Raw genomic sequence first — 25081 nt, 5'->3', positions numbered from 1 at the left:
ACTACGTTAGAACCTCTCTCTGGTTACGGCTCATTTTTTTTTTCATTTTCCAGCACTTACATCGAATAGTCTGGCCTATTCTTTGTCCATTCTCATCTTTCCTCATATGCCTGACAACATTAAGATGACCGCAAAATTCTTCTTCACTCCAGGGGTTAACTACTGCACTGTACTCTTCTAGGAGAAGAACACTGTAAAAGCAAACCATTGTCCTCTATTTTTGGGAAGTGTCATAGACTCTTTACACCATGGTCTTCCATTGTCTTAATTGGAGTTCTCTTACTTTGAGGCTACACAGGCACAATATTCTATGTTTCCTTATTTCTACACTGGTTTATCTTCCCTATTGTAGTTCTTTGACTTAATAGCATACTGCTTTTCAAACTAGGTTTGTAGTTTAGATAATAATAATAATAATAATAATAATAATAATAATAATAATAATAATAATAATAATAATAATAATAATAATAACAGCATTTGGGTACCATTTCACAGAAATCTTTCCATTTATAATTTATGAGATAAATGAAGGCATTGCTGGTGCAAGAACAATTCTGATTTAATTTACATTGATTCTCACCTACAGTATACTAGCCTACCATTGGAATGCACGCATGACTGCATGCAATATATAGAACCTTTTGTCTTCTATGAAGTTAACACCCTTTAGGCGATAACAGCATCCACCACACCCAAATTGATTCTCGTCGTTTACCAGTTTGTATTATGTTTAGAAAGTTAATTCCTCAAGTTCTGAAATATCTTTGATTCTATGATTTGTCAGTTACAGTATTATTTTTGTTTACCCTCTCACTCTGTTACTGTTTGGAGATATGTGATGCAACAGAGGAAAATGCTTTTTCGTAGTTCACATAATGTGGAGTAAAGTAGGCCTTCAATAAAACATTTTCCTCTGTTTTCCCAAAGGCTTGAGATGGTTCGCTATGCAAACGCGAGTCTGCCGTCTAATTAAAACCAATATTTCAAGGGGAATTGTTTTTGGACCATCATGACAAATGTGAGATGGTAAAGAGTACCATGCATCAACAGTAGGCCTACTACCCTTTGAACACATTTCATTCATCAGTAGCGGTAGGAATCTGGTAACTATCCCTAACGTGAAGTAATAAACAGAATAATATCGCCCTGATTTCATTCACCTTTACTCGCTTTTCTCTTGATTGCGAGAGAAGATGAAATATTTGTGATGTAATTTACATTATATGAATATCTGCATTCATAATTTAATTCTTTGTTACGATATATAAACGTAAGTAGATCAAGAACTGTCAGCACTATGTAGGAAAGAAATGAAGGTTAATAATCTTAGCATCAATTTGTTTCCAGCAGTAACGTAGAAATCAAAAGCAGTTGCAGAAAAGTCCATAATCATATGAGCAATCTGTCAATCTGTCCTCGCAAGACAAGTCCGTTGTTGCCTTACTTCTTCTTTTGTCATTCCAGCAAAGGTGGAGCTTAAAGCTCAGTTGGAAGCATAACCTCTATTTAAACAGGTAACCAGTGGTCAGTGCAACTGGTTCCCTGCAATCGAGCAAGTGCTGGAGACTGAACAAGAGTGAAAGGTGTTCTCCGTTATCGCGCATTCAAGTGCATTGCAAAAGCTTTTGCTAGTTTATCGTATGTGGGGCAGATGCTCTGTTTTACGTGACCTCCTCCCCTGCGTTGGTATTGCGTCATTTCTGGAATGTTGCCTATTTTTTCCCTTCTTTCATCAGATTTGCTCACTACACAATTTGTCCATCCATTCCTACTTGAAGATGACTTGTCGACTTCATGGTGTCCCTTCATCGTGCTCTGGGTTTTTGAGTCATATTAACCCTTACAGGAGATTGTTATGATATAGGTCGCCGATAAGTATGTGTAATGTACCCATAGATGTCTCTGGTCTTCTTCGTTTTATATTGCCCCAACACATGGTTGAAAAATTACTTGACAACGATAATTGTGCGCCTACATATATTAACTTTTTCTTTAAGCTCGAACTTTAGTAAACCGGTGATTATAGATCTTTTTTATTAAATGTTGAAGGCAATGATGACTTTTTTAAATATGATGGAGCAATAGTTTAAGTGCCTCTTGATTACGACTAATAATATAACTAGCTTAATTTTTACTAATAAACAAACTCGTGTAAGACCTGTTTTATAAGGCAGCTTTGTTCTTGAAAAAAAGATAAAGATTAAAGCTATGAGGTTTGAATTGAAAAATAAGGATATTCCTAGTATTGCAATTCGCTCTCTCTAAACTACAACGTGTCAATTATGAGTAACTAAAATACTGTTGGAATTTTGTTTTTAATATTGGCGAAGAACATAAAAATTATCATATATAAGAATTAATGCTTAGATCATTTCTATTCAGCACAATCTTGCCTGATGAGATGATTATATCCTGTTAGCTCCTCCAAAAGGTCGAATGTTATGGCAGTAAACTAGTTGAAATAAGAGGTTCTCCACCTACTGTACATAAAGAGATATTCACATGTAGAGAAAAAATGTTTACTGAAAAGTACATGCACTCATATATATATATATATATATATATATATATATATATATATATATATATATATATATATATACATATATATATGCATATATATAAGTGTGTGTGTATGTGTGTGTATAAAGTATATATATGCATTATAGATATTCATAGTTATATATCATCAAAGTATACAGTATTGATATAATTGTATTATTGTCCTTCATTATTATGATATGCACATAAACAAACACACACATACACACACACACACACACACACACATATATATATATATATATATATATATATATATATATATATATATATATATACATTGTAGGTAGTAGGTTAGAGAGTTATGGGATCTTTTGACTGGCAAGACAGTACTACAAGGAATCCTTCTCTCTCGGTACGGTTCATTTTCCCTTTGCATACACACACACACACACACACACACACACACACACCGAATAGTCTCATCTATTCTTTACATATTCTGCTCCGTCCTCATACACCTAACAACAATAAGATTACCAAACCATTCCTCTTCACCCAATTGTTTAAATACTGCACTATAATTGTTCAGTGGGTACTTTTCTCTTGGTAAGGCTAGAAGAGACTTTAGCTATGGTAAGCAGCCCTTCTAGGAGAAGGACACGCCAAAATCAAACCATTCTTCTCTAGTCCATGATCTTCCACTGTCTTAGGTTAGAGTTCTCTTGCTTGAGGGTACACTCAGGCACACTATTCTATCTTATATCTCTCCCTCTTGTTTTGTGAAAGTTTTTATAGTTTACATAGGAAATATTTATTTTTAAAGGGGTTACTCTTCTTAAAAGATTTTATTTTTCCTAGTTTCCTTACCCCACTGGGCTATTTTCCCTGTTGGAGCTCCGGGGCTTATAGCATCCTGCTTTTCCAACTAGGGTTGTATCTTAGCAAATAATAAAGATAATAATAATGATGTATATATATATATATATATATATATATATATATATATATATATATATATATATATATATATATATATAGTATATCTAGATTTTTGAATAGTAAGAGTATATAAAATTTTTAGATATAGTTATGGAATCAGCACAAAGCATTTGGGGATATAAGGAGAGAAAAGGATGGTGCGGTTGCAGACACCACAAGAAACTATCGAGTTTGAGCGTGACTCGAACCCCGATTCGTCGATCGCTAGGCAGGGACGTTTCCAATGGTTGTCCAGATAGACTCTGATTCTTGTTTGTAAAAGTAAGATTAAGTGGATAACAAGGGTGTGGGAATTCTGTCTAGATAAGGGGAAATTTTGACAGCAATGGATGATAGTTCCCTTGCATTGGGGCAAAGGTAATAAAAGAGTATAGAAGAAGTGAAAGGAAATAACTTTGCTTAGTGTAACTGATAAGGTATATGACATGATTTGGATGATAAAGTGGAACAGATGACAGGTTTAATCATTGAAGAGAAAATTTAATCCAGGCAAGAAGACTTTTATGAAATATTTATGCGAGAAGTTTGAAAGCAAAGGAAAAAGTTGATCCGGTTTACTTAGGCATACAGAAATTTTAAGGTCCAATCCATTAAGAGGTAATATGAAGGAGTAGCGGACAAATGTTGAAGAAGTAATACGGAGAACAGTTCAAAGCCTTTATGATGGAGGTGAGGGTTTGATTGGTTTTTGGGGGAAATGAGATGGAAAAATGGTGTGTTATGTCTTCATGGCTTTTGCAATAGCTGTATGGAGGAAGTGATGGGCGATATCTACGAAGGACCAGTATATACTACACACTGTAGGTGTGAAGATGTTGGATGTCCTATCCGGAGTATGCAATAAGTATAGTGAAGAGAAACTACAGAGATGAGGGAAAGAGTTTGGAAGTGTTTGCAAGAGTAGAAAATTGTGAGCAAATGTGATCAAGAGTTGGAAGTTGGATAAAGGGAATAAAGAGGAATGATGATATAGTAGAGTAGTGAATGTTGGTATGAATGTTGAGAGACTGAAAGCAGGAGAATCTATCAATATATGGGATTAAATGTATAATAGTATGGTGAGAGAAGAGGTTAGAATGTATGCAAGGATTTTTTAATAAACTTTTCACAACGGAAGTAAAGAATGGAAAAAGAGAATGTGGAAGTTACTGAGATAATTTTTTTTATATAGTATTTGTGGTAAGAGAAGAATTGAAAGGTTTTAAATTTAGGAGATTCACAGGAGTGGTAAAAGTTTTAACATATGTTTCAATGTAGGCCGGTGTGTTTTTAAATAGTTTATTCATATGGGAAGAAGGAAGGATGATACATTGGTGAAAAAAGTATACAGTTCGAAAGAGTTGTGAGGAAAGGGGGTTGGGACACGTAGGAAAGAATAGAAAGAGCACATGACAGATATAACAGGGTGGTGCACTGTTAATGAACCCTCTGTGCAGGTGCACAAAGGAATATTATTGTGGAATTTTTCAAGGTTCACCAGCTTAAGTGTGAATATGGCAGTTGGCATTTTTTTTTTTTTTCAGGAGTCACCACATGTCAGGAGAAGTTGCTTGTTATTAACTTAGCAATCGGCTATCATGGTAGAGATGCCATAAAGAGATACTGGAATTCGACAGGGAAATGTACAGGAGAGCAGAAATCAAACTACTTTAATTATTTCATTCATTTACGTAACCTTATCTCGAGGTGCTTTTCCATTAAGAATAGTATGTTTAAAGTATTATGAAAAATGTGCATAACATAAAATAATCATTTGAATGTTGTTTGATGATTATGAACTAATGGAAATTCTTGACCATTTATTGTGGTTGTTATTATTAAAAAAGGGGTTCACGGGGAGCAGGAAAGTGAGATGAGGACACCACTTTTATTTACCTCTGGGCTAGCAACCCTTTTTATTAGCAATTAACATGATTAAAACAATTGATGAAAAGCTACCTACTAATTTTTTCATTCATTCTGATTCTAGAAGTACTATAGAAGCCCTTTAAGGTTACACACATAAGAGCCAATTCATATTCTATTCAGTCGGGTAACTACTGAAGTATACTGGATTCCTGCCCTTGTTCGAGTTGATGGAAATAAAAAAGCAGATTTTGCTGTAAAATCAGTAATAATCACAGCTTGATATTAAACTCTCCTTTAAGGATTATGTAACAGCAATAAAATATTTCATAGTAAGTAAATGGTAAACTTTGTGGAATAATGAATCAAAAAGTAATAAGATCATCATTCCAGGGAGGAGCTAAAGTAATTTAGCAAGATTGCGCATTGGCCGTACAAGATTGACAAATGGGATTTTAAAAGTGCGCACCTCATGACAGAGTTCCCAAGTGTGGCACAGTTTTAACCAGAAAACATATTTTTTGAGAAGGCAGTCTTTAGAAGACAAAGAAATTTATGTTTTAGTCAGAATACCTCCTAACAATTAAATGATTCTGAGAGTTTCTCTGTCTTTAAGATTTTAATGATTTGAAGAAGCACAGGCTTGATTAATAAACTCTGAATTCATATTTATAACAGTTTTTTATCTAATTTATTTTCTATTACTTACATCCAACTATTCCTATCAGAATATATTCTGGCTAGCTTTGTAATCTGGTTGTAGCTGGATTAATCTCTTCCCTTTTAATGTTGATAAAAGCACCGAAATAATTTCAACCCCTTTTCGCAATTTGCAGTAACTTGCAATTTTCTAAGTGATATCGCTGAATAAGTTTGAACACTTTTATTCCTTCAGATCTAATTTCCTCAGTTTTACATTATCCTGTTATGAATTATAATGTGCAGTGCATTATTAAAGATTTAATTAACAGGTCTTATAATGGAATATAGGCGAAGAAATCCTACAATTGATAATGAGACAATAATGACAACACGCCTTACCTAAAAATGTATGAATAATGAAATCTTATCCAAGTTAATCTTGTTTTAAAGCTAATTAGGAGACAAACTTAGGCAATATTCATTACGAAGAAATTATCTAATTAAATTTCCTATTCTTTCCACATTCTCCTCTGTTATCATACACCAAATAACAGAGATTACAAAACATTTCTTCTTCGCTCAAAGGGTTAATTACTGCACTGTAATTGCATAGTGGCTACTTTCCTCTTGGTAAAGGTAAAAGAAACTCTTTAGCTATGGTAAGCAGCTCTTCTAGGAGAAGGACACTCCAAAATCAAACCATTGTTCTTTTGTCTTGGGCAGTGCCATAGCCTCTGTACCATGGTCTTCCACTGTCTTGAAGTAGTCCTCTTGCTTGAGGGTACACTCGGGCACACTATTTTATCTTATTTTTTTTCCTCTTGTTTTTTTTTTTTTTTTTTTTTTTTTTTTGAGGTTTTTAAAGTTTATATATGAAAGGTTTATTTTAATGCTATGCCAGTTCTTAAAACACTGTATTTCAATTGTTCGTTACTTCTATTGTAGTTTATTTTTTCTTCCTTCACTGGGCTATTTTCCCTGTTCGGGACCTTGGGCTTATAGCATCCTACTTTTCCAACTAGGGTTGTAGCTTAGCAAGTAATAATAATAATAATGATAATAATAATAATAATAATAATAATAATAATACATTGCTTGATCTCGGCTTTCTAATTCAATGAAGAAATTACATATGGCACTTCTTGGGAGAGTTCTCTTCTTCATTCGCTGGTCATTCTGATGATATTTACACCCTCTTGGTGTGATGTGGCAAAAGGATTTTTATGCTATTGAGTAAACTTATCTTATGAGGGATCTCAAACATTGCTGAACATTTTCTAATCTTAATACTTAACATGTGGCTGAAGGTCTCTCAGTTGTGTTATTCTTTGCCAAAAGATTTTTCGTATTAAACTTGTATTTATGTACATCATTTTAAATGTTGTAAAGGGTTTGAAGTAATTGAGACATCGACTGATGTTATTGTTAATCCATTTGTCTGATGAATATCAATTTAACTTTATGCATTATTATGTTTCTGTGGGGAAATCCGACGCCACAGACTTTTTTAGTTTTAGTTTAATTCATTTTTAATTTCTTACGTGAGGATTTCGATGAATATTTCACCAAAAGTGGGCCTCGTGACAGGAAACCAACTGTTAGATTTTGAGAGAGATAAAAGTGTAATTTTTTTTTTCCTTTTTTTTTTTTTTTTTTTTTTTTTTGAGAAGTAACCTTTTGGGAGAATAAATTGATCGAATTTAGCGAAGGTGGGTTATGATTTCTAAACACTTGTTATTTTTTCTATACCAATTAGATAATGTTCTTCCCTTGCACTCATAATGCTTGAAATAAATCAAAATTTTTACACCTTAAATTTTGAACGATTATCAGTTCTTACTGTGTCCTTCGAAAGAATATCAACAGGCATAAATAACTTGTTAAGTTAGAATGCTGGATACGTTTTTATGTTATGTTAATTTTTTCTTTAATTCATGTGATATCAAACATTCAATCATAGGCAGGATTGTTTTGACTGACCAGTAAATAAGAATTAAAAATCTCAAGTAAGATATTCAAATGAGATTTTTTCTAGAAGATTTATTTTTTTGTGAAATGACTTTGCCCATTACATTATTTTCCCTTAACGACTATTGCGAGTTATTCTGAATTTTTTCTTCTGCCATTTGGCAAAGAGGTTGATATTTACTGGTTTTTGTCTCTTGCGAAATATACTTTGCATAACCTGATTTTGGACGTCTGTCATACTGCACTGAAATTTTGTCTTTAGGAGATTTCTTTGCTTTCAATTTGAGGATTGTCACATTTCCTTCATAGCATTCCGAAGGGTATCCAGCGAGTTTGTCTAAAGCAATTTATCTAAAATACAATTTACCTAAAATACAATTCATCTAAAACAATTTGTCTAGAACAGTGTGTCTAAATTAATTTGTCTAAAATACAATTTATCAAAAACAATTTGTCAGGAACAGCTTGTCTAAAACAATTTGTCTAAAGTATGATCCATCTGTAACCAAATTGTCTAAAATACAATTTGTCTAAATTTATTTGCCTATATATATATATATATATATATATATATATATATATATATATATATATATATATATATATATACATGCTGTACATTTGAGTATATCCTTACGAATCTGGTCTAGTATAAGAGTAAATATTTTATCCATGTATTTCATTTGTGTATTTAAGAGGTGTATAGCCAGCTCATAAGGTGAGTTCCCCTCTCGTAGGTTTAAGTAATGTATGTAAATTACGTAAGACTTTTCTTATTCATTTAATTGTATTTTTCATCCAATTCATTACATGAAAATTTACGCAATTCGATTTCATATAGTTTTGTTACGAAGTCTTATATAAACTCGTCTAGGTATGTTGTATGACCCACACGAGCTATGAACACGAGATATTACGTAATTTTTATGCTTCCACGGGGTTAGAAAGTGCATGAAAATTCTTAAATTAGATTTACTCTATTTTTTATTGTCACAAGAAGTAGGTGAGTGGAGTGAGCTGAGAAAGGGTTGCCTTGCAAGCAAGGTTGTACTCCTTTTTCAATTTACTACGTTGGCAACCTTACTCCGCTAGAGCCTTGCCCCCACGCCACGAGAATGATTTATTAGAAAATTCTAGAAGTATTAAGTCAATATATATATATATATATATATATATATATATATATATATATATATATATATATATAGAACCTAGGAATGCATAGGCAGCAGAAGATACCCAGCCTATCCCTTTGAAAGAGTCAAAGTTCGCCTGCCCTCTCTCCTCTAAAGTGTGTGACCTCTCAAACGTGGATAAGTTTTTTACCCAACGTATATCCCTTAAAGTGTTGTTCAAACGCTGATGGAATTTATTGAATGTTAATTCAAGTGTAGTATGTTAATGTGAGGACATCTAACAAATTTTTGTAACTGACCCTGTGAGATTTAGGTCAAACAGTGAAGTGTAACATTTTCTTGTCTTAGTATAAGGTTTTGTTCAGATTTAATATTTCAACTGATTTAATTTTGGGGTTAATTCTTCTGTATCATTGTTAATTTTTTATAGAATATATTTAGTTTTGTAAACTGTGTATTATATCATCACCAATATTTTTCACAGCATTTCTCTCAATTCCCTGACTAAGAACCCAAGTAAAAGGTTGGTTTTTGAATAGTTCACAGAAATAAACATTCAGCGTTCATATATATTGCCGCCTGGTAGTTGCGTATTATTTTCAGAACTTGGGTATATTTCTCAAGTGTAACAGACTTATGTGATATAAACAGGTGAGTTTGGAGCTCGGAAGTTTATGCAATTCTCCAACCGTAATAATATATATATATATATATATATATATATATATATATATATATATATATATATATATATATATATATATATATATATATATATAGTCTCTCTAGTTTCTTTCGAATACGATATTTATTGAAAAGGAAAGTTTACTTACTTTACTATGCTACTAAGAATAAATTTTTGCTTGCAATAATATGAAACTGAACTAGTGGTTCAGTATTTTTGGAATAAACTAGTTGATTGCTACTTGATGAGTTTGAGTATAAGAAGACACTAATAAAAAAGTGGTAAATCTTAAATTCTAAATACATTTGAATTATTAATTTCTTAATGCAAACAAAATTATATACAATATTAACTGAAAGGACTTTTTAAATTCCATATTTATATTAAAAACCTGTCAAATTTTATTTAAAATTCATTTAAACCTTCTTATAAGTAGGCGAAAGGTTGTGAGCAATAACATTATGTGGATCAAAAGTTCGAACAAGGAAAATTCATGATTCGTTTTTCAGCAAAAAATTCAACAAGTCAACAACTATAGTAAACGACCATTACAACAGCCAACGTTTTAAATAGACTTCATCTTAAAGTTCTTCAGTGGGTTCAACATTAATATCCTGAGGATGATCCTCGAATTTGCTGGGATATACGTAATTTAGCACCAAAAAGTATTTAAGAACTCCTTTCAGTAGATATTATATATATTTTTATAAGGAATTTAATCATTTAAATTTATTTATAAATACAAAAATAAGGATTTATTCATTCTCTAATCTCTTTTTATACTCAAATTTATCAAGTATTTATATTCCATAACGTTCTGAATAACTAGTTCTGTTCCATATTATAGCAAACTAACTATCCATACTCTGTAGCATAGTAAAGAGTAGGTAAAATATTCCTTTGCAGTGTTAACGAGTTTTCTCAGAAAATACCAAACTGGGAAGAAATTGTGGAGGCATAATGTTTTTATAAATACGGTTGATACAAAATAAATTTTAGACAAATTGTATTTTAGACAGTTTTTTGTAGATGAATCGTACTTTATACAATTTGTTTAAGACAAACTGTTCTAGAAAAAAAAAATATTTTAGACAAATTTGCCTAGACCCTTCCGAAGTAGTTAAAGAAAACTTCTTTTTCGTAACTGGAGAAGCATGTTTCCTAAAATAACTTTCAAAGTTAATTTGAAAATAAAGTTACAGAAAAAACTAATTCTAATCTTCAGTTCGCAATCGTAAGACTGGCGATCTTTTTAACATTTAATATCATTTTTGTGATAAACTTGGATGCCAAAAGAAATAACATGAAATTGGTCATAGAAATTAAACCAGAGTAACGACCCTCTCTCAAGCGACCCGTCAACCGTGTGTATAACACATTGCTGTTCTTGTTAAAGCGAACGAAGCCAGATGCCTTTGCCTTCCTCGCCGAGTCTTCCCTCCCGCCTTTGGTCTTTTCTGACACCAGGTCGGAGGTCCTCCTCCTCCTCCTCTTAAACCGTCTCAAATTCAGCTCCACAACAAGGGCCTCTTATTCCTCGTTGTTGATACGTGTCATGACTGTCGGTGTCCGAAGGATTCCAGGTGACCGAGGCTCATGTTCTTTTGCGAGTTACTAAGCGCGCCATCTTTAAAGGCCTCTGCCGACCACCTACTTGGCTGTCTCCGGAGACTTCTCATATTCTCATCTCTTAGTTTCTTTAACGCAGGAGTTATCACATCCTCACAAGTGACGCAAGTGACTAATAAAGTGAAAGAAAGAAGAAAAGGGCCAATGAACTGTGATGTAGAAATATCTTATGCCTGAGCCTTATGTTAATGAAGACAGCGTATACAATGGAGACTAAGATTCAGTAAAAGGAGGATGATAAAAATAACAAGCATGCGCTATGATAAGTTGCTGCATATACTGTATGCTGCTCCTCAAACGAATATTAAAGATATGTTTGATTGAAGTTGACGAATAGCTATAATAATGGCAAACATAATTGTAAGAGAAGAAGAAGAAGGATATTATTATTATTATTATTATTATTATTATTATTATTATTATTATCATTATTATTATTATTATTATTATTATTATTATTATTATTATTATTAGCTACTATGAATAATTCTGTTATTAATAATGATAATAACTACTGTTATTATCATTACTGTTTTCTATTATTATTATTATTATTATTATTATTATTATTATTATTATTATTATTATTATTATTATTATTTGCCAAGCTACTACCCTAGTTGGAAAAGTAGGATGCTGTAAGCCCAAGGGCTCCAATAAGGAAAGAGAACCCAGTGAGGAAAGGATATAAGGAAACTACAAGAAAAGTAATTAACAATTGAAATAAGATATTTTAAAAACAATAACATTAAAATAAATCTTTCAGATACAAACTACAAAAACTTTAAAAAACAAGAGGAAGAGAAATTAGATAGAATAGTGTACCCGAGTGTACCCTCAAACAATAGAACTCTACACCAAAACAGTGGAAGACAAAGGCTATGGCACTGTCCAAGACCAGAGAACAGCGGTTTGTTTGTGGAGTGTCCTTCTTTTAGAAGAGCTGCTTACCATAGCTAAAGGGTCTTTTGTACCCTTATCAAAAGGAAAGTAGCCATTGAATAATTACATCGCAGTAGTTAACCCCTTGAGCAAGAAAGAATTGCTTGGTAATCTCAATGTTGTCAGGTGTATGAAGTCAGAGGAGAATATTTATAGAATATGTAACTATTATTATTATTATTATTATCATTATTATTATTATTATAGTTATAATAGTAGTTGAATAGAAAACAGTAATGCGTATTGTGGTGGGATTAATAATTATCATTATTGATAACAGAATTGGTAATCGTAGCTAGGGTAGCAATACTGATAGCAATTATATTACTAATAAAAATTGTAATATTGACTAAGCTAGCAAATATAAAATGAAATTCTATACATTATTCTATAGTAGGAACAATATTAGAAATGATACAATATAAGAATGGCACTGAAAAGAAAATCAGTGAACGGTATCAATAAGGGAAGAGAAATAATAGTTTTGATTAATAGAAACTGAAAAAAAAAATACAATGTTACAGAAGGAAACCTACATACTGTAGTTACAAAATCATTGCTGTAGGTAAGTAGGTTCATTAGCAATTGATTTCAAGTTGATATAATTATTTAAAAAAAGGTAAATTCTATATAAAAAAAATTATTATTAGCACAATAAACGTAGTTACAAATAGTAAAAGGAGAACTGCAAGCCAAAATTGTTTGCAGCATCACTGACAATAACTAAATGCTTCTCTCATTCCTGTGGTGAGTGTCCAGCGTCGTTTCCTGAATTTCTGATTTTCTGAATGAAAGTGGACAAAGATCGTCTCATGCTTTTTAAATGTTGTCTGTAAACATCACTCAGACAAAGCGATAGGCAAATGTGTATTTGGGGTGTTTAAGAACGTCCTTATGGATAACAATTCAATTCAATTGAATTTATGTTTTTGGGCTATATAACCCGGCACCTGGCCCTGTGAAGCCATTCAAAGCCCAAGTGTAACTGGGAGAAAACCCAAGTTACATTATTAACAAAAACAAGGAGAAAAGTTTGGACAGCAAGATGGCAAAAATGAAGAGCGAACGGAGGTTAAATAGAAACAATTCGCTTTAGCAACTTTTTCAAAGCTCTTCTATTACAAAATAATCAAAATATGGTACAGCTATAAAAGGTTTAAAGACCACTCCTGAATGGCAGAGGCATGGGACAGTGACATTGCCTTATCAAGCAGGCTAATGCCCTAGAGACTGACCATATTACACATAATCAGCTCTCAAGCCCCCTCTACACTTAAACTAGGACCAGAGAAAGGTCAGGCAATGGCTGCTAAAGACTCAGCAGATAGACCTTCAGGATCCACCAAACCTCCCATCCTCAGCTTGCAAGGATGGTGTGGGTGCAGCAACAAAAGGAACTAACAAGCTTGAGCAGGACTCGAATTGTAGCCTGGCAATCACCAAGCAAAGAGGTTACCAATTAAGCCACAACAACGGTCGGGGCGAAATAACCACTTGGTTTCAATATTTAAGGTTTAAAGGCCACTCATGAATAGCTGAGGAAAGGGACAGTGACAATGCCCCAGCCAGCTGGACATTAGCTAGAAACTGATTATATATACATATGATCAGCACCCAACCGCCCTCTATACCCAAATTATGACCGAGGAAGACCAGGCATTGGCTGGAGATTACTCAGCAGGTAGATCTATAGGCTCCTCAGAGCTCACAAGGATGGCGAAGTTGCAGACACTACAAGAAGCTATCACGTTTGATCGGGACACGAACCCCAGTCTGGCAGGTCACCAGACAGGGACGTTTCCAATGGGCCACCACAAAAGACAAGGCAGGACGAAATTTGACGAAAGCGTTTTGAAGTTATCAACAGAAAATACTCTCTCTCTCTCTCTCTCTCTCTCTCTCTCTCTCTCTCTCTCTCTCTCTCTCTCTCTCTCTCTCTCTCGTTACTTTGTAAATTTAATTGCAGAGATTTACTTTTATAAGAAAGATTAATTCAGGGATTTTTACGGAAATAATTGCGATAACATGACTGATATGATGTTGCATTATAGGATTACGTTGTCGAAGATTGAAACTCACAAACAGTATTTTTTTGCCAAATATACGGAATCCTCTAAATTATTATTATTATTATTATTATTATTATTATTATTATTATTATTATTATTATTATTATTATTATTTCTAACAGGTGTGACAGCGTCATGGCCTCTGACGCAGGTGGGACAGCCATGTCGTGGACGGCGCTGGTTCTGGCTGTGTGCGTCTTGTGCGTGGAGGGCAAAAAGGCTCAAGTCAGGGAAGTAGGCGCTGACGACGAGGGGGAACTGACCGCTCCCTCCTCAGATGACAACCTCCATGTCGGGCGATCTCTCAATCTCCTACCCAGATACGGCTTCTTGACTTTGTCTATTAAGGTAAATGAGTGATATGCTCTTATATATATATATATATATATATATATATATATATATATATATATATATATATATATATATATATATATATATATATATATATATATATATAATGGTTTTGTTCAAAATCTTCATTTCGGTTAAACGGAGAGAGAGAGAGAGAGAGAGAGAGAGAGAGAGAGAGAGAGAGAGAGAGATGAGGCTAATCCCATGACATTAGAGATAGAATTAGATTCTAGTTTGTTTACTAAGAAGAAATCTTTCACCTATTTTAAAATAAGGAAACAACAAAACTATATTTTTTTTTGTATCGTGAATTAATTGTGATGAATATAAAATCGCAATTCTTAAATTTAATACATCTTAAACTTTATACAGTTAAATTAGGACAATGCATTCCTCTCTTCTTCAATAATTATATTTATTTTCTTACAGGCAAATGACTGGCGTTTCGCACTTGACGGAAAATCTGTTTTCTATGTCAAATAAGTGATCTATTTTTCAGGTTCAGTTTGCTGCTTGTTTCGTGAAAAGTTCTCATTTTCGTGATTATTTCATTCATTTTAACTGTTTGACTATCTGAAGTCAATTTCTTGATTATTATTATTATTATTATTATTATTATTATTATTATTATTATTATTATTATTATTATTATTATTATTATTAGCTAGGCATCAATCCCAGGAAATAAGAAAAAATAAAATGATTTTATATAAAGGACGTTATATGAATGGGCAATAGTAGCCGCCATCTGTTCAGTTGGAAAAATTAATAGATTGTAAATAGATGAGTTTCTCTCTGAAATGAATAAAACTGGGCTGTAAGAAAATGATTAAACCGAGAAGGCGTTGGAGATCCTTCTCATTTGAAACGATTTAATGAGATTTATCCAAACTTGTTCATTTTCTCTGAAAAGGGTAAAATCTTCCTTCAATTCAAATAAACTATAACGATTAATGACTGAAACATAATATACATAACAGTCATAGACGAGGATAGATGAATTTTTTTTTTTTTTTTTTTTGCCCAGATAGCAAACTTGATGTTACTAATCCTAAATCTTCAGGCTATGGGAAATCAACTGAACGTGGAAGATGTCGAAGTTATGTATTTTTATTGATTAACTTTCCCACTTCAACTACAATTCTTCTTCTATTAAAGTGGTTTTTTCCCCAGTTGTATAGGGAAAACACGGTTGCCTTCTTTTTGAAGGCCTTATAGAATTCCTTGGTTTAAAGTTTCTGCCTTCCTCTTTTCTGATTTCAGCTGAGGGCATCATTAGACATTTTCTTCACTTGTAACATATGTTTTTGTTGTCGCGAACGAAGAGAGTGACCTTATATGAAATGCCAGATTTTTTTGAAGATATCTCTCCCAACCCATCATAGCCAAGTCATTCCCAAACCCTAGATTTCGGAGCTGGGTTGGGGGAGCAGCTGATATTTTCGGCGGCGGTGTCAGTAATCCTATACCAAATAAGTATATTCAAATAAAATTTCAAGGGATTATAAGCTTTGTTTCTGCCAATTTTCATGTTCATACCTGCTATAGGAATGCCCTAGCTGTAACTTTTGTTCGTAAGTGATGACTTTTAACTAAAAAAAATCAGTGAGGAGCCACAACCTACTCCTAAAGTTTTACAAATATCCAGATGATTTTCACTGGGTTTAATGAATGTAATATGAACCACATTCATACCAATTTTCTTATTGATACTTGCCATAGAAAAGTCACAGTAGACATTTTTCGATAACTGCGGGAGGCCCATTTTCGGCGGCGCCATGAATTAATCGAAGAATACTTTACATATCGAAATGAAATTTTCAGAGATTTATTCGATGGATATTCAGTTTGTCCATGACAATTTCAATATTGATATCTGCCATAGAAAAGCCACAGCAAACGTTTATTTTGGTATGGGTTGAATGGTTAGTTTTGGTTGTGGAGTAATTTATTCCTAGAATATTTCACATATCCAAATGAAAATTTTGGGGATTGATGTGAAACATAGGTTCTCTGTTCCTACCAAATTTTATGGTAATATCTACAATTGAAAAGACACAGCTATCATGTAGCCTTCTTAAATATGCTGTTAAATGTAGTAACATTGCAGTGGACTGCGTGATAGTGAGCGACATGAAAAAGGGACAATACCGATCTCATAAACAATATCCGTCCCGAGTTGCACCTGCTAGTCATGATTTTTTCTTTTTTCTTTTTTTTCATTGAGCTATACCCGAAATATAAAATATAGGCAAGTTCACCAATCTCGAATATTAGCGAGACCGACCTCGTCTTAAATGAAATATCATACATTTGGGGAAAATATTGTGAAAAGCATGATTAATCTTGATGGTAAGAACCTTTAGTAACTGTTTAGGAGTAGTGAATCGCTCCATTGAACACGTTGTCAATGCATATACTAAAATCTATCATTCCAGAAGGGAATATTCTCCTGTATTCACACGACAGAGTTCAATCAAAAGCCTTTTCTTTCCAGTAACGCACCTCTTATTCTAAGGATAATTAATCTGTTAGTTTAGGCGATTATATTGGCTAAATGCCAGCACGGGCTCTTGTTCTGAGAACAGCCCACACAAGAAAAGTTCAACCTCGCTGTCTTTTTTGAGTATCGCTGTAATACTGTGTAGTTTTATGCTTACGATACAGTAGGCCTAAGCCCCTTTCTCGTGAACTTTTATAATTGTTTAGCACTTAAAAATCCACTGTTATAACTCACCTTCCCTCTGTCCATCTCTCTCTCTCTCTTTTTTTTTTTTTTTTTTTTTTTTTTTTTTTTTTTTTTTTTTTAGAACTCACCTTTGTCTGAATTTTCAGGACACAATATAGTTTTCTTATGAAATAAGATCATATAGAAATCTTCAATATAATCTTTCATACAATCTTGGATTTATGATTTTGTGCTAAATAGCTCAGCGTTAGGGCCTGTAAGGCCATATAGAGCCCAGGTGCAATTGAGGAAAAATCCATCCGTTACACTGAGAAGAAAAACTTAAAGGAGGTTGGACAGCAAGAAGGAAGAAAGTGATCGGGAACGGAGGCAAAGCAGAAGGATATAAATCTTTCGAAGGATTTGGTCCTTCCAGTTCCAAATCACATCAATTCATGTACATCATAATTACTGTATGTGTTATGATAAGAGAGAGAGAGAGAGAGAGAGAGAGAGAGAGAGAGAGAGAGAGAGAGAGAGAGAGAGAGAGAGAGAGAGAGAGATTAACTAATCTATAGTACTAGTTTAAGACAAGATATAGGGAAACAGAAGCCTTTTTCATACCATGAGAATTAATTATATAAACTTAGTTGCCAAATATTTGTATTAAGTAAATAGTATTTTACTAAAAAAAAGTCCAACCCCTCAAAATTACTTTAAAGCATATCACAATTAACATAGCTCTTTTTTTTTTTCTTTTTTTGGTCATATAGAAGCATTATGATTTTTTTTTTTTTTTTTTTTGCTAAATATGATTTTTCTTCGAATGTCACAGTTTGATTCTTAACAAGAGAAGTAAGAAAATGTAATCGCTAATATCCTAGATTATAAATTCTAAAATTCAACAACTATATTCTTAATGATAGGCCTACATGGAGTTCATAGGGTAAAAGATGATAAAATTTCAAACATTTTTATGCAGTTACTTTAATACTTTGGTATTATATATAGTCAGGGTAGCCTTCATTTATCCAGGTCTCATGTATTATGTATCGGATATAGAAAAATATTCCAGCATTGTTGCTCTGAAAATGATTATAATTAGTTGACATGTAGAGTACATCGGTAGAATTAATGATGTCATATTTAGAAAGCTTTTCAGAATAAAAATCGATTTGACGTTCGGGTTGTATATAAATATCACACTTCATAGTCTCAGTAAGGTTCAATATTAATTGAACATACGAATCTTTCTATATACCACAAGAAAAATAGTATTTGTCGTAGTATTACTTGCAAGAAACCAAAATTTAAATGCCGTTAGGAATCTCTAAAGTTGGTTTTTTAAAAATATCAGTTTCAAAATATTTCTTATATTTTCTTAGACGCTAAAATTCGTGCCAAGAGACCAACACGATCAAAGCACATTTCCCCTTCATTCGGTATGATACAAAACAGAACTTTCAGAGATCCGATTGCTTTGTATCCTATTTACAGTCTCTCTCATCTGGCGGGGTCACCGACGCTCAACCCGGTTGCTATGTTGAACAGCCAGACTTTGCCCAGCTTACTGTTACAAATGGCAATCTTGCTTCATTTACCTTCCAGCATACAAATCTGTTCTCACTTCTTTCATGGCATAACAATATGTATAAATTTATAAACTAATTGTTAACGTTTTAAATGCAGATATATATATATATATATATATATATATATATATATATATATATATATATATATATATATAATATATATAAATATATATATATATATATATGTATATATATATATATATATATATATATATATATATATATATATATATATATATATATGTTTGTGTGTGTGTGTACGTATATATATATAGATATATTCTTACAAATCAGGTCCTCATGAGAGTAGAATATTTTATTCACATATTTTATTTGTGTAATAATAATAAGGATAAGAATTGAAAAGTGGGGAATATGGGGAAAGGAAGAGTACTCCTGGATACAATCCATTTTATAACTCAAAGGCAGGTAGTCGGGATGGGAAAGATTAGGGAAACAGGGAGAAAGAGAAGTACAAGAGAAGAATAAAAGAGAGGGGCAGACCCTCTTGCGATATTAAGGAATTTGGTTTGTCATCAGTTATCCACCTTTTTATTTGTGTATTTAAGAGATGTATAGCCAGCTCGTAAGATGAATTCCACTCACAAAGGATTAAGTAATGTATGTAAATTACTTGAGACTTTCATCATTCCCTTAGTTGTATTTTTATTCAGTTCTGTATATGTAAATGAACGTTATTTTAAAGAATTAAATTTTTATTTCACATAGTTTTGTTACGACATCTTATGTAAACTTGTTAAAAGGTATGCTATATGACACACATACTAGGGATTGCATCATGTTTCCACATGGTTGGAAGAGGCATGAAGGTTCTTTCTAAGGATTATTATTTTTCTTTTTTAATGTTGTGAGAGTAGGTGGGCGGAGTTAGCTGAGAGAGTTGCCTCGCAAGCGACGATAATACCCTACTTCCATTATGACAAGTTGGCAACCTTGACGCCACTAGACCATGTCCCCAGCCTTACAGACGGCCAAATTGGAAGATTCTGGAATGAATTAAGTTGATATATATAGAGGCTAGCAATGCATAGGAAGCAGAAGAGATCCAGCCTAACCCTCAGAAGAGTCATTGTCCGACAGTCCTTTCCAGCATCTATTCAGTTACTAAGTATCTCCTCTTCAACGTGCATAGTGTTTTCTCTCCAACATGCATAGTGTTTCCTCTCAAACGTGCATAGTGTTTTCTCTCATATGTGAAAAGTCTTTTTTTAAACATGAGAATTTCTGTGGTTTAAGTTATAAGAAGTGCCGTACATATATGTGAGTACCGTTATATTATGAAAATTATTCTTTTTTTTTTTTTTGTGACTGGCCCTGTGTAATTAGGTTAAAAAGTGAAGTGTATCTATTTTGTTTAATGGTTCGGTAACCTTGTGTGACCCCATGGACATAAGAGTAGCAGTTAAGTATATGTAAGTGTAAATCTAATTCCTTTCCTATAGTGTTAGTGTCAACTTTTTTCATTAACTGCACAATTAAATATTTTCATAAATTATCTTTCTAGTGAAACAAGTGATTTTTTCTAAGTATCATTTTTTGTGGTAGTCAGAGGTCTAGTTCAGATTTAACATTTTGAGTGATTTATTTTTGGTGTTAATTTTCTTAATTTGTTACTTTTTTTATACAAATTTATTTTTGTAAAAAGTATTACTTCAATCACCAATAATTATTTCAGAGCTTTGCTTGTATCCCCTGACTAAGAACCAAAATATGAGTTGATTTAAAAATAATTCCCGTTAAAAGTAAAGTAATCACACAGTTTTGTTTTGTGTGTAAAGGAAAGAGACCTTTTAGCTATTCAATGTTCCTATATATCATTATCTGGGTGTTGCGTATTATACTCAGAGCTCGGAGGTATTTCTCTTGGGTATCAGATTATGTAATATAAAGCAGGTGAGCTTTGGAGCTCGGGAATTTACGTAATTCGCTTGTAGTAATAATATATATTATTTGGTGCCCAGACCCTGGAATCCAGCAATTTTGTTTTAAATATTGGTGATAGCAGGGCCCTGTTTTGAATAAAGGTTTGACTAGTTTAGTATTGATAGGATTCTGTGTATTGTTAGGATTCATTTTTTGGAGAGGTATAAATTTTTGTAAGGTACGAGATAGCGCAGTTTAATGTACAGGAGGTTTTTGAAAGCCCAATTGTTCAGGAATTGTAGGAAGCTAATGTAACTAAAGCTTAGTGGCTCGCTATTTCAATGGCATGTGGTAGTCATGCAACTGGTGGAATGATTAAAGACCGAATCAAATGTCTAGTCAAGAAGTATCAAGAGGTTTAGAGGAGCATGCTGCAAGTGCATGAGATGACCCCTGAATACTACAATGAAAGATTCTGAAATTTGAGGAAGGACAAGACAATGACTTTCCTGGACTACATTTATCAGGTACGAATGTTTTACGAGATGGTTAGAGGCTGCCAAAGTTAGAGAGACGGCTGATATAGAAGAACTGATAGTGCTGGAACAATATTTACGAGGAATTCCTGAATATATTCGAACATACTTGAGAGAGAGAGAAGTGAAGAAACTTGATAGAGCCGCTTCGCCGAGTGAAGAGTATAATATTATCAGTCGTAAACCCCTTCTCGGGTATGAAGTTTCAACCATAATTCCGACCAAGTGTGAAGTATTCTCAGAACCATGTAAACCAGTTCAGTTATAACTTTAGGAACAAGTTTAGTAGTTACAGCAGAAGTACCACTGCTACTATTCCAATGCAGAATGTGACAGTACCACAACAATAATCGTTGAACCGTCCTCTTTCAGGTGTTGTGAAAGACATGCAGAAGATTAATATGGTCCCCTTTTTGTATTGTTTCATTTGTTGATGTCGGCTACCCCCCAAAATTGGGGGAAGTGCCTTGATATATGTATGTATGTATAAGTGTGGCAAAAAAGGCCATATCAGTAAGGAATGTTGGTCAAACTAACCGATAGCAGTTGCCCAAGTGGTTAAGAATAATTCAACTCCACAGAATACAATGATGAAGAATCAAATGGGAAAGGTCAATGAGGAAAATAAAACACCTAACGTTTATACGACAAACAGGACAACCCCAAACAGCGTGGATGCCTTTAAACCATATATTTATGAAGGAATGTTAGCCGCTCTGGATGGAAGTGAGCAGATCCCGATCAAGATATTGGGCGACACAGGATCTAATCATAGTGGGGGGACACGAGATGTACAACCGTTGGTGAAAAGTCTCTCACAGGAGATTCGGTCATTTTGAAGGGAATAAGAGGTGAGGAGATTACTCATATTTGTCATTTGAAACTGTTATACGATTTGGTGACAGGTGATTTTGATTTTGCGGTAAAGGATTCATAGGCTGTCGAAAGGAGTGAAAGTCCTAATGGGAAATGAGGTTTTTGGAGCGCCGTTTGTGCCTTGTCCCATTGTAAAGGAGAAACCACTGAAGTATAATCCTACAACTGAACTCAAGAAAGACTACCCGTATCTGTTTCCTAGTTGTGTGATGACAAGGAGTATTATGAAGAAAGTGACCGCAGAAAAAGACAGAGAAACCGAAGGAACAATAAACTTGGAGGATTTATTTATGGAAGAAGAGATTTCCCATGATAGTTATGCAAGAGGAGAGCTCCCGAGAGAGCCCTAGAGAAGAGAAACGACAGACAAATGAACAGGAAGACAAGGAGACAAAGGATTGGGAAGAAATAGAAAACTCAGCGTTAGAAGTAGGACATATGAGTCGGAAAAAACTGATAGGATTGCGAAGGAAGGATGCGATGTTAACAGAATTATTGTACCGTGTGATGGATAAGGCAGAGGGGCAGCAATCTCCCAAATGTTATTACATCAAGGAAGGATTGATTATGAGGAAGCATAGACCCACCGATGTCTATGGGAATGCCGAATGGGGCATATAACTGTCAGATTCCCGCACCGCTGAGAAGACAGGTAATTGCCGTAGCGCATGAGATGGGACACATGGGAATAAGAAAGATGACAGAGAAGATAATGAAGCACATTTTCTAGCCTTGCATGAATAAGGATGTGAACCAGTTTTGCCACGCATTTCGCATTTTTCCGAAGGCTGGAAAGCCTAAAGAATACATAAAGAAAGCTCCCATACACCAAATTGAAGTTTGAGAACCCTTCAGAAAGGTAGGCTAATGATTAACATTGTGGGACTGATTAAAATGTTAGCAAAAAATGGAAAGATCAAGAGGAAACGAATAGAGAATATATCAAGAATTTCAGGAAAAGGATCGGCGAGATAAGAAAGTTTTCCCTTGAAAACATGAAAACAATTCAAGGAAAGTTGAAGAAAAGGTTTCGTATGAAAAGTAAGAACAAACAGTTTGCGGTAGGACAACAGGTGTTGGTTTACTTACCGATAAGGACATTGCCTCTCACCAACAAGTTCCAAGAACCATTCCAGATTTTGGAGAAGATCAATGACCTGATCTACATTATCGAAATACCAGGAAGAAGGAAGAGGGAAAGGGAAGTCATATTAAGGTCGAAACCAATACTGCAAGCACCGGATTTCAACAAGAAGTTCCTTATCCAAGTGGATGCGTCGGAAAATGGGATTAGAGCTATAATATTGCAAGAAGGCAAGGAAGGAATTCTTCACCCCATCTGTTTCATGTCGTCGAAGCTAAAGAAGCATCAGCGAGCCTACTTGACAGTTGAAAAGGAACTGCTAGCTCTAATCACAACGATAAGGAAGTTTGAAGTTTATGAGAATAGTCCACGGAACGAGGAAATTGCGGTTTATTCAGATCATAATCATAGACTTTTGTTAATAAAATGAAGAATAATAATCAAAGGTTAATAAGATAGTCATTATGTTTGCAACCATATTGTATTAATGTAAAGCATATATCAGGTAAAGATACTGTGGTTGCAGATTATTTATCTCGGGCTTAATCGGTGGATTCAGGCCTGGAATGAATAATCTTTTTTGGGGAGCTATGTTAAGAAGCTGGACTCCATGAGAGTAGAATATTTTATTCATGTATTTTATCTGTGTATTTAAGAGATGTATAGGTGAATTTCACTCATGTAAGATTAGGTAATATTTGTAAATTACATAAGACTATCATCATTCTTTTAGTTTTATTTTCATTCAGCTCCATATATGTAAATTTACACTATTTTAAAGAATTAAATTTTTATTTCACATAGTTTTGTTACAAAGTCTTATGTAACTTGTTAAAAGGTATGCTGTATGACACATACTAGGGATTGCATCATGTTTCCACGTGGTTGAAAGAGGCATTAAGGTTCTAGACTAAAGTTTAACCTTTTTTTTTAATGTTATGAGAGGAGGTGAGCAGAGTTAGCTGAAAGAGTTGCCTCGCAAGCGACGATACTACCCTACTTCCATTATGCCAAGTTGGCAGCCTTGATACAGCTAGATCATGCCCCCCCCCCCACACTTCCAGACAGCCAAACTGGTAGATTCTGGAATGAATTTAGTTGATGTATATAGAGGCTAGCAATGCATAGGAAGCAGAAGAGATCCAGCCTTACCCTCAGAAGAGCCATCGTCCGACAGTCCTTTCCAGCGTCTATTCAGCCAATACGTATCTCTTTTCCAACGTGTTTCCTCTCCAACATGCGTAGTGTTTACTCTTAAATGTAAATAGTGATTGTTCAAATATTGGAATTTCTTTGGTTTAAGTTAGTAGAAGTGTTGTGTTTACATGAGTACCAGTATATTATAAAAATTAATTGTTTTTTGTGACCGGCCCTGTGTAATTAGGTTAAAACAGTAAAACCTATTTATATTGCTTAACTTTTCAGTAACCTTGTGTGACCCTAAGGACACAAGAATAAAAATTAAGTATTTATAAGTGTAAATTTGATTTGTTTTCTATAGTGTCAACTTTCTTTCATTAATTGTCAAAATTAAATATATTCATAAATTTATTTCTAGTGAAACAAGTGATTGTGTAATTTGTTCCAAGTATCATTTTTTGTCTTAGTCTAAGATCTAGTTCAGATTTAAAATATCAAGTGATTTATTTTTGGTGTTAATT

The 25081-nt window shown here is 33.6% G+C and overlaps 1 protein-coding gene across 6 annotated transcripts in view; it reads left to right on the top strand.

Annotated features, from left to right (window-relative positions):
• Positions 1–25081, top strand: part of tsl (torso-like) — a 144199-nt gene that overhangs the window by 99084 nt on the left and 20034 nt on the right. For all 6 annotated transcript variants that reach the window (XM_068372413.1, XM_068372411.1, XM_068372409.1 and 3 more), the window contains one exon: positions 14546–14771. In XM_068372413.1, the coding sequence (XP_068228514.1) occupies positions 14559–14771 (213 nt within the window). In that variant the 5' untranslated portion in view covers positions 14546–14558. The remainder of the gene's footprint in view (positions 1–14545; positions 14772–25081) is intronic.

The sequence above is a fragment of the Palaemon carinicauda genome, chromosome 4 (assembly GCF_036898095.1).
Source record: "Palaemon carinicauda isolate YSFRI2023 chromosome 4, ASM3689809v2, whole genome shotgun sequence".
Classification (NCBI taxonomy): Eukaryota; Metazoa; Arthropoda; class Malacostraca; order Decapoda; family Palaemonidae; genus Palaemon; species Palaemon carinicauda.
Note: the sequence above shows the minus strand (reverse complement) of the source record. Positions and strands in the feature narration are given on the sequence as shown.